This window comes from Calonectris borealis, chromosome Z, assembly GCF_964195595.1.
Source record: "Calonectris borealis chromosome Z, bCalBor7.hap1.2, whole genome shotgun sequence".
NCBI lineage: Eukaryota > Metazoa > Chordata > Aves > Procellariiformes > Procellariidae > Calonectris > Calonectris borealis.
The window spans coordinates 57,041,625-57,053,117 of record NC_134352.1 but is presented as its reverse complement, the minus strand read 5'-3'; the positions used below and the strand labels follow the sequence as shown (position 1 = coordinate 57,053,117).

The window sequence follows — 11,493 nt, the reverse complement described above, 5'->3', positions numbered from 1 at the left end:
ATGCAAGGTTTCTCCCTATAGAAAATAGAAGTCTTTGATATACACATACTTTTTAGAAGAGGTTTGAGACTGAAATGTGAGATCCAGACAGACATGCAGGTCAATAGGAAACATTACAAATCTACAAGCTGAATTCAGATGCAAATTTCGTATACTCCTTTCATAACTGCTGAGGAAAACCTACCAAACTCTGAACTACAGCTGCCTGGTATTTGGACTTGGACATTCCTGGATTTGTTTCCTTCTTCCATGTAAGCATAAAACCACCAACCACTGTACCAACTAAATTTAGGAAGGATAGATACCCAGCCATCAGACATTGCATCAGAAATCTCATTACACTGCTTGTATAAGTTAGAACGTTAATTTCTGTTATCATTCTGAGGCAGCAACCCACATTAAATACTATTTATTTTAATATATATTATATATTTGTGTAACAAAACAGACTTATTGTGCAAACTACATTTTTACACTAGAAGTCTCTCACCTGCTGTATTAAATGCTACTGGAAATAACAAGGCAATCATTTTCTGACACTAACATCAATTGGTTTCATGGTCTCAGCCATGAAGTTCATGTTACTTTTAAGTTCCACAGTTTTAGGGACTACTTTCCATAATCTCATAAACTATCTTTAAATTGCTGCAAATGACTGTTGACTTGGAGAAAAACCTCTGAAACTACAGCTTAATTACTCCCAGCAGGGGTCCTTAGCTGGTCTTTTGATCAAATGCGGCATGTAACTTCCTGAGAGAAGGGTCAGTTTTTGGGGGGCTTTTCATTCAAACCAGCCTTCCAACAGCGTGTGGAAGGCTAAAGGCTGATTATATCTTGCTGGAGGTATCACTGCAGTTACATTTAAGTAGTAAAATGACGTATACATTTCTGATGTGACTCCAGCTCATTAATTCAGCCTAAGGTATATACTTTGAACGACACAAACACATTCTATGAAAGTCACTATGTGCTCTTTATGGATAACATTTTCTGGAGAGAGGTCTCATTAAAATCTATACTATAACTGTAGTCTTAACTATAGTCTATAACTATAGTCATTTGCTAGGTACACAAGCCAAAAATACATCTTCGTATAGTTCGGACTACCAATACTTCTCACAGAGCTAGAGAAAAAGTGAAATTCAGACATATTCTATTTATATCACACTATGCTGGGAGTAATTTACAAATGTGTCCTTTTGTAGTTCTATATGCATAGAGAAATCTCAGAACATTTACAAAGTCATTTGCAAGATAACTTTAGGTTCATGTCTCAAAATGAACCAAATTGATGAGGCCACTGAGAGAAAATTGAAGTATTTTACACTGGTGAGCTAGAAGATTAACACCAAACATTGAAATATCTGGAAATAAGTGCTGAATGTTTAAAGCATGGACACTACATACTGCTCAAAGACCTTTTGATGTGTTACATATATAAACATGAGGTAGGTTTTGTTCAATAACCTAGAACATTGGTAAGAATATTAACAAAAAAAAAAAAACCAGTGAACCAATGCAAGCTTACTGTAAAACAGAAATAAAAACAAACACGAGAAATAGTTCTTGTTCTATACCAAATGAACTTTCTGGAATAAAATTGAGTCTGCTCCAATTCAGGTCTGTAAATGTGAGTGCAGGCTAAATTTCAATTTAAAAAAAAAAAGGGATGGAACTACAATATTCCCTTCTCATGTGAGTCGCATACAGTTACAGGTATGTACAGTTACAAATTGATTTTACACAAGCACCAGTAGGCCTACTAAGAACTGAACTGATTTCAGTCTCACTGGTTACTCAGTTTGGTGAGAATCTCACTTCTGTTTTCAGATGCCATATTACAATATACTCTAGGCATACCTAAAAATGGATGAAAGAATAAATCAGTTATAATAAAATATACCATTCTTTGATAGCTTACAGCACTAGCTGAACTAAGCAAACTTAATAAATTCTAATATAGCTTTTCTTTTACTCTGGAGTAAAAACTATTGACAGCTTTTTGATATTTAATAAGGACTTCTACGAAATTGAAAATGTTATAAGCACAACACTCAGCCAATGTATGTCAGATAAGTCTCATTGAAATAAAGCTAGGAAATCAGTCCCTTCTGCTGTTACTGGATTTATTAAATGCAGTGTGATTTCAAATTTAAATTGTAAGTCTTTTCATCTAGATTTGCAGCTGTGCAAGCAAGTGTAAAATGCTACCAAATCCTGTAGCTTATTTTACAAAGACAGAGGCTTGCTTTTGCTCTTATATATAGCAGCTCAGGCCATTGCCTTCACAGAAATGAAAGGCTTCCCAGTCCAGTCTTTTATTTTTACTTATGCTATAGAATTAGTACAGAGTTGTTTTAAATGAGTGAAAAATGTCCAGAATTGCCCCTTCCCTACTATCCATCCCTGTGGTACAGAGATAAATATTTGTATCAAGGACACTATGAAGCGGTGACGTGGAAGAGAGCTAGGCTGTATGTGTTGGCGTAATGTCTCCCCAAGCACAGTAATTTGCATGTCGCAGTTTAAAACCTGGATTATATTTTAATTTTTAAAAACCTTACGAATGCTTTGAAAGTTACCTCATGTTTCTAAATAAGCATTTTTCTTTTGGGAAGTCTTCTTTGCCTTTGTTTTTTCAACTCTCTCAGAGTTCTGGTAATTGTTACCGGAGGGCAGGGGCAGAATGGAGAAGGATCAATAAACAAAAAAAACTAATGGAGCCTCACAGGGGAAGCCTGTTAAATAAGGTTAGTGTGGTGTGGCAGGATTTCACAACCAAGCACTCTAAGAATTGATGTATAAAAGAACAGCAGTCTGAATTATTGAACTTGAGTTCAATATGGTTAATTGGCTAGCGACAATGAAATCACACAGTGACATTTTTATATTCAATTTTCAAACTAGAATACCACTTCATATAATTTAAAGTACTTCTATATGTAACACACAACTTGACTGTTTTCCCCCTTGCTTTCTTGCAAATGAGTGATAGCATTCTGAAAGTGATTTCTACATTTTATGTAAGTTGAAAACTCTTAAAAAAAGCTTCTTTTGCTTCTAAATATATCATCTTTGAAAAGGCACTCACACTTACGCGATGAGTGCTGAGAGTAAGTACGGAGATTTTAGAAGAGCAGTAAACTTACTCGTAACCACTCTCACAAGAAGATTTTAGATTCGAAACCGGTATTAGCCAAACCAAAAACATAAGCAAGCTAGACACTGTCCATGTCACAGGTCAAATTTGAGGAAATTAACCTTTTCCACGTGCATGATTTTATTTATAGTTATCACAAGTCTTCCATGAACAGTCTTTATTATAAAGGCATTTTTACAAATGTAATCAAAAGGGCCCCGCTCTAAAGCCAAAACGACTGATGTGCCGCACATTTGATGTACAGATGAAAATTAATTAATTTTCATCAGACACAATGGATATTTTGTTTTGTAGGATTACTGTGGAATTGTCATAGAGGTCTGCGTCAAAGAAATAGGAAACGGGAAACACATAATGAGCAAGGGAAGCATTTTCCATGTGCACCTCTGGAAAAAATCAATTCCACCAGCTGTATTTGCCTGGTTTTATGCCAAAGAGAGCATAAGAGTGAGAACCGAACACAGCCAGCCTGTTTTTCTCAAAAGTCTTTTTTTCTTTTGGAAGAATTGATGGCTCCTTCCTCCTGCTTGTTTTGATCTGTAATTGACAGCTTTTCCCAAAATACGGTGCTGTAGCAACATCTAATGAAGGTCCCTGCTTGGTTGGAAAGGATTGCAGCAACTAGATTTTTTTCCTCCCCTCATGTTTAATACAGAAAGAACAGGTCCTTCAGGTCAAATAGTAATATCAATTTATGTACTTAGCAGAGTGCATCTTGGCATATTGCTGATTCCTCAAGTTACAATGATGCACATCACACAACAGGAAACAGCAAAAGATTTTAAGTATACGTTAGTTCAAGTAAGTAAATACCTACTATTTTGTCACTAAATCATTACAGATCTTAAATAAAGCTTTTTTCTTTTGCTCTTTGTCACACAGCCTAAATAGAATATTGGCTTATTTAAGTGACTACTGCTAATACAAAACAATGATGCCCTCATACTGTAGAAATAAAATAAACCGTAAGAGGTCAGAAACTTGTTCTTCCACAACGTGTGTGCTTTGCTTCCTATCATACAATATGTTACCACTCTACAATGGTATATTTTAGTCAAAAGCATTTCTTACCTAAAAAATGGATTCTTTAAATCAAGAATGTTACCAGATTTAAATCCTGTCTGGTCCACCATAGCCACAATCTGAATGTCATAACTTTGTCTGCATCGGAAAGACAAGTATAAAAAAGAGGTAATGGAACTAAAACAACTATAGCATCTTGTATGAAAAAATACCAGTGTAGTTACCGTCTGAATAATAACCACTTAGTAAAACAAGCAAAGGGAATTTATTTGCAGTGATATCAGTGGTATCAGTGCAAGGGCATGATTATATAATCATCTCTGAAGAAGTAAAATTTACAAGATGCTTAAGTGATTTTAAGAGTTGGCGTCTGAAAAACATCATAATTTTGCACTGATAGTATTCAATAGCGAAAGGTCTTTTTCCCCCTCTCTGACAGAAATACTATAAATTTCAACATGAGCAAGTACAATCAGAGTATTATTTCATGATCAAAAATATCTAACTGGCCAAACAGCATTAGGTTCACTCTTGTCGTAATCCTGGATTTCACCAGGAAGGATATTTTTCACAGGATTTTTTGCAAGAAACTGAGTTTACACAGAAAAGTAAAGAGGACTAACTGAGCAACTGAGAGTACACCAAAACACTGAAGCTGAACAAAGCTGGTCCTCCTGCACGGAACAGCAACTGCAGAGTTACACAGAGGTGCTATGTTGATCCCAAAAGCAGATTAGCTTTGTGGCAGGACTTGTTAGCTCAATGCTACCACATGGTTAAAGTGCGTCTCATTCTCAGTCTGGGAAGGTCACTAGCTCAGATGTCTCTGAACCACGCCCCACTGTAGATATGCCTTACGTATTGACATATTTACAGCAGTGGCTGTGTGATCGCTTTGTGGCATACAGTGTTTCTTTTATATATTAAACTATGAATACATTTTACATTTGAAAGAGACATACCAAGATCTGTACTATTTATTTCCTCCCTGTGGAGTTTCTAAGTAGAAAATCTGGAAATTTGACAAGTCCCAAATCACGTATTTGTTGCTGATGTGATTGAAGAGCCTGGCAGTATTACTGACAGCTTTGATGTCATCGAAATGACCTGACTGGTAAGCATGTTCCCCCCTCCCCCCAAAAAAAAAAAATTTCACCTTCCTTCACCGAGGAGGCTTTGTTTTCTGTTAAAACTACACATACCAGCAAACCAGGCTGCAACTTGTGTGACCCAGTCACTTGAGGATTGTTTTCAAAGCAAAGCGTAGGAGTGGAGTTACCAAACATTTGACTGACAGCAGGACCAGCAGAGAAGCCTGGTGAGGAGATATGCCCTTCCAAAAGCAGCAATCTTCATTAGCCTCAGTGGAAGGACAAACAACACATGAAAAGCACTATTCTCAAACAGGGAAGCATGTCCATGAGGAATTTTTTTCAGAATTAAAAAGGTAATGGATTTGGGATCAACCCCGCTTCTCCTTGTCTCTGCACAGGACTTGCAGAGAGACAAGGGATGTTGGGGCTTCAGGCAAACAACCAGGCTGCTGAGGTTACACTACCAGAACAAGGTGTGGAAAATGACTGGACATGACCTGAGAAAATTGCTGTGTGTGAAAGATAGCGGAGTGGAAAGCTGACAAAAGCTGCAAGTAGCATTGTGAGGGAAGGCAGGATGTGACAGGTGGTTAAGGAGAAGGTATGAGAAAAGGAACATCGCAGGTAACTGGAGTGGAACGTGGAGACCTTTTGGTCTCACAAGGTCAACAGTGCCTATGTAACTGTATCAGTGACACCATATAAATTGGTAATGGTACCAGAAATAACAAATGTGGGTACAAGCGTACCCAAAATTAATTTATGTCTTTTGCGTACCTCTTAACAAGACCAGCCAGACTACAAAATCAGCTTGGGAAGCTTTTACACTTACCGCTTATTGGCAACAAGCAAGACCTTCCCTGAGAGAGTTTCCCCCTCTTTAGCAAAGAGGGGTGTCTGAAGAAGGCAGCGTACTTGATACCAGTGAGTGAGAGGTTCTGTCGGTGCAGTGGACAACCAAACAGTCACCCTAAAACAAATGAGAAAAACTATCTCAACTTTCTCTTCTGTCTTCTCCTTTCAGAAACAATTTTAAGTTGTTAGACCTTTATGTATGTGAGGCCTCAACTACTTATAATAAACTTTAAACTGCCTTCAAGTAAACTGGGAGAGCCATTTTACCCTACGTTGGGAAATCAACACGCTATGCCTCATTTTCTTTCTTTATCTATACTGTGGCTGTCACCACCAGATCTGTGTGCCTAAGCCAATTACGGAGATTCAAAAAAGAGACTCTTCAGACTCCTTTTTTCTCTTCTTTCTACGCTGCCAGGGCAGAGAATACTAATTTCTCTCTTAACACTCAGACAATTTCAATAAATTACAGGAAACGAAGGTTTGTCCTGAATGTGGCAATGTGATTCTTCACAATGGTAGCTTTATCCTTACACAACACTGCCCAGGAAGGTCCTATACCTAGTTTTCACTCGCAAGAGGTACTTCAATAATATATTGCAAGAGGCTATAGGTGCAAAGAAAGGGATAACACAGGTAATACTGTGAGCTCGATCCACTGAGATTTCATATGCTAAGACAAAGAACTTCTAGAGTTATAGAAACATGAAAGAGCTGCTGAGAAGCAATTGCCTACTCCAAAATGGAGACCTTCTCAGCGGAGGATTTGAATCAGTTCCTACAAGTCTGCAATTTTCTCTACAGTTTTAACCGATGTGTAGTTTTTGGTTCCTTTTTTAAGATGAAAAATTTTACTATCAGCTATGAAAGTGAATACAAATGCACGTACGTCCATTTTATTTTAATGGATATGCTCTTCTGAATTCTTGACAATCCTCATTTTAAAGACTAATAAAAGGCATTTATCAACACAAATAAATAGAACTGCATTTTACAATTTATTGAAAAAAATCACCTCATCTAAAACTAGATCAATTTAACTGGGAAATCAACAAATCTTATCTGTAAGAGCTAAATGCAGATAGCTGGAATCTATGTATTGACTACCTGAGCAAGTTCCTCTAATTTTCACTTACTTACTATACCAGATGAATGTCCCCATTTTGAAATAAATGCCTGGTGCTGCAGTGAAAATTTTTCCCAAGCCTGGTGAAATTTTCACCATTTCCATTTTGTTAGCTGGTACTTGCAAGCTGCTCTCCTTTTTGCCCACAAACAAGACCAGCCCAAATGGGAAAATCCAGCTTATGTTCAAATGCTGCTGCTTTACTTACAATGTAGAACAGAAAGGTATATAATATTACCAAGAATCAGTATTGTGTGGAACAGTGCATTTTGACCCTCAACAATTCCTGGATGTGGTCTACCATAGATAATTCGCACCCCAGTCAATGAGAAGCAAGATCACCACCATCTAGTCATACTGTTAGCACTAGGTTATCACACTTCTTGTTACCTCTAGAAGGCATAATTTCTTTAATATGATGGAATTACATTACAAACAAGGTCAACACCAGATAAAGGTCTAATTCTGGCACACTCTGTATGAAAGATGCAATTTTTTCCCCTGTAGTTAGTATTTCATAGGAAGAAGGAAAAAGTACTTACAGTGATCCTACAAATGCCACATCAAACCAGAAGGCCAGGCCATGGATTAGTCCGGACTGCATCATTTGGAAAACAAAAGGGATTTCCACTCTGCAGGAGAAAAAACAGTATGCTGCCAAAGTAATTTCCAAATAGTACTGGAAATTCCACCAGAAACCTACTTTGTACTAATTTATGTCTTTCCACTCTTATTCATCAGTTTATGTCTCAATTTTCCATATATTTAAAAGAATATGCTCTTTTTCTCTGTGACAATAGAATTAACCAATGGCACTGATTTAAGTGTTAGTTTTTTGTGTGCCTTATTCGATAGTAGAATCAAATATGCCACTACGCAAGTGTTACTGCATCATTTGTGGCAACACTGCAGACTGTTATAAATACAGGGGTTCAGTCTTTCCAGTGGAAAATTTCCCATTCCTAGTGAAGGACTTGGATTTAGTTTAAATACTATTTTGAACAGGAAAATGTTCCACTACAAATCGGACAAACAGAACTACTACTGGAACCAGAAGGAAAAACTGAGCTGCTTGAGCAAGAGCCGGAACATTTTCCCTTCCAAGAGAACTACTACTGGCTATGTAGTTGAACCCAAATCTCACCCTGTCTTGCAGAAACATATAAAATTAGCATTCAGGTATGAACATGTTAGTTCTGAGAACCACTGAAGGAAGTAAATGCTAGCCAGCTGAAACTGGAAAGCAATTCTCCAGTCATTTCCCGCCTCTTAGAGCAATTCTTCTCTCTCACTAGACCATGTCATTTATACAATTAGTTGTGAGTCATGTTGAAACAACAAGGGTTCAGAGTTTCAGAGACAGTCTGTGATATTCTCCCCTTATGACAGTGTCTTGCAAGGACTTGAAGTACTCCCTCAAGGTCTCCCATATGGTACATTTTATTTCACAGATGTACTGAGAAGGAGGCTTCTCTGCTCTGGGATACAAGGGATGCAGGTTGGTTTATATATAAGACTTCCCAACTGAAGATTTGAAGGAGCTCTGGAGGAAAGTAAAGAGATACAGCTGACTCCTGTTAGACTGGAAAATGTTTAAAAAAAAGAGGTACACAAGAGTTCAGTAAGGCAGCTAGTGATGACACCATTTGACATTTTAGGATGTCTACACAGAAAAGCAAAAATTGCCTTGTAACTAGATTTACATGTGACCCAAAATATAATGCTAAGAAGTAAACACTGTCCTCCAGAGCCCATTTTATACCTTTCAATAGGAAAATTTTATGAACCCATCTCTGGTGTTTCACAGGCTCACGAACAGCTTCTCTGCTAATACTAGACAAACTGTCATGCAGATGAACACTCGGGTCCATTACATCATTCTGGCATGCCACCTTCCCTCCTCCACGTCCACCAGCAAAGCTGCCGCTGTCTCTGAGCACCAACGATCAACAGCCAGTTACAAAAATGAAAGATTTAAGAATAGGTTGCTGGCATCTGCTGACCTATGCAAATCTTCCTCAGCAGCTTCCATGAAGTTAACGGTGTACTTCACTGTCCGGGCCATCAAAATTCTCACATCAAAAGTATCCTATGGGATAAAAAAAAAAAAAGAGTTGCAAGTGTTATCATTCTGTCTTGTCACTGTATAAACTTGTTTTCTGTTAAAAAAAAAAGGGAAAAAAGACAAAAATCAACCTTCACTCCAACAAATTTATTTTAAATGTTTCGGGTTTTTAGCATCCCTTAGAACACTGTTTGATTTTGCAATATGATCAGGATTTAATCTATTTGATAGTTTACATACCTATCAAAGACTGTTTTATTCAGCCTAGAAACAATAAAAATTTGTCCACAAATTGATCATTTGTAAAAAAAAAAAATGGTGGGTTTATTTGGGTGGTTTATTTGGGGTTGTTTTTTTTTTTAAACTGCACACATTTTAATGTGCTATTCTGCACTGCACAGTTGAGTAAGCCAAACTAAGAGAGTATGGAAATAATTGAAAATTAATTTATGAAGTATAGGAAGCAAAATTATGTAATACAGATTGCCTTCTAGGAAAAAGTTAGGAGTAGCCAGTCAGCAAATGAAAACTTTTCCCTTCATTTTTCTTTCTTTAATCACATGTACTAATTCTAATCTATCACTCTTGTCCTGGTTTCGCTGGGATGGGGTTGATTTTCTTCCTATTAACTGGTATAGTGCTGTATTTTGGATGTAGTATGAGAATAATGTTGATAACACACTGATGTTTTAGTTGTTGCTAAGTAATATTTACACTAGTCAAGGCTTTTCATCTTCCTGTGCCCTGCCAGGTGCACGGGGGGGCTGGGAGGGAGTGTGGCCGGGACGGCTGGCCCAGCTGGCCAATGGGCTATTCCATACCATATGACATCATGCTCAGCATATAAGGCTGGGGACAGAAGAAGGAAGGGGGGGACCTTCGGAGTGATGGCGTTTGTCTTCCCAAGTAACCATTATGTGTGATGGAGCCCTGCTTTCCTGGAGATGGCTGAACACCTGCCTGCCGATGGGAAGGAGTGAATGAATTCCTTGCTTTGCTTTGCTTGCGCGCGCGGCTTTTGCTTTACCTATTAAACTGTCTTTATCTCAACCCATGAGTTCTCTCACTTTTACCCTTCTGATTCTCTTCCCCATCCCATTGTGGGGGGGAGTGAGCGAGCGGCTGCGTGGTGCTCAGTGGCCGGCTGGGGTTAAACCACAACAACTCTTCACAGGCTTTTTCATAAGTAAAGCAAACTCTTAACGTAAAGGCTTGTATCACATCCCGCCCAGTGAACCCATCTAAGAACTAAAGTCTATCTACAGAGTAAAGGGAAGCCAAGGAGATACGCGATTTTTTAAAATAAATAACAATTTAATGTGGCTTTTATTGGGCAACGCATTTCTGATCTTCAAGGGAGGAAGAATCTCAACTGAGAAATCAAAGCCAAACACATTCTTCATACAGGATGCAAGTATGTGCCGCAGTCCTACTGATTACTCCATTCTCTAACTGAAAGGCGAAGAGCCAGCACTGAGAATGACCATGCTATAGTCAAAAATATGGCTGAAATTTATGAAGACAAATGAGAGTTTTCTCTTACCCATTTCAAATACTAAAAGCAAAGTGCAGAAGGTCACATCAGTAGTCTCATGGTCTTTCCAGATTTCTGGACAGGTTTTAGGGTCTCCATGCAACAGCAGCTACACTGCTATCACTACTTAAATGAGTTAGCCTAAAGATAGCCAAATTTCTGAGAGTGAACCTTTTCATTGCACACTGAAGCATTATACTGGGGCCGGGGCTGGGGGGGGGATTGTTTTTTCCCCAGAGAGGTGAGAAGGATTTCTTCCGCATTCTTTCTAACTAGTTACCACCTACACTTTTACTAAAAAGAAAGAAGGAGAATGGCACGTGCTAGATCCAAGTTACCAATAAAATAAGGATATTTACATATTAAAAAATGTTGTTTCATAATACAGAAACCCATTTGCGTGGCTGCTTTCTTTTCTTTAATTTGTGGATCAGAGGTGGGAAGGGAAAAATGAAGGTCAAATCACTTGTTTAAGAGACTGGAAACACTAAGGGAAGCTAGTTGCATGTTAGGAAGACAGTTGTTCACATGCTGTGGCTTCCTAATGTGTGTATATCTCTAGGCATCTGTTATTCATAGCAAAACCAGGAATATTACATATAGTAGTTAACTTTTGACAGCAGCTCTGTTCACACT

At 38.0% G+C, this 11,493-nt stretch overlaps 1 protein-coding gene across 1 annotated transcript in view; it reads right to left on the bottom strand.

Annotated features, from left to right (window-relative positions):
* Positions 1-4,227: 4,227 nt before the first annotated feature.
* Positions 4,228-11,493, bottom strand: part of LOC142075206 (histone-arginine methyltransferase CARM1-like) — a 74,319-nt gene continuing 67,053 nt past the window's right edge. The window contains exons 9-12 of the mRNA XM_075136276.1: positions 9,262-9,347; positions 7,801-7,890; positions 6,110-6,247; positions 4,228-4,321 (exon numbers count right to left, since the gene is read on the bottom strand). Of these exons, the coding sequence (XP_074992377.1) occupies positions 4,228-4,321; positions 6,110-6,247; positions 7,801-7,890; positions 9,262-9,347 (408 nt within the window). The remainder of the gene's footprint in view (positions 4,322-6,109; positions 6,248-7,800; positions 7,891-9,261; positions 9,348-11,493) is intronic.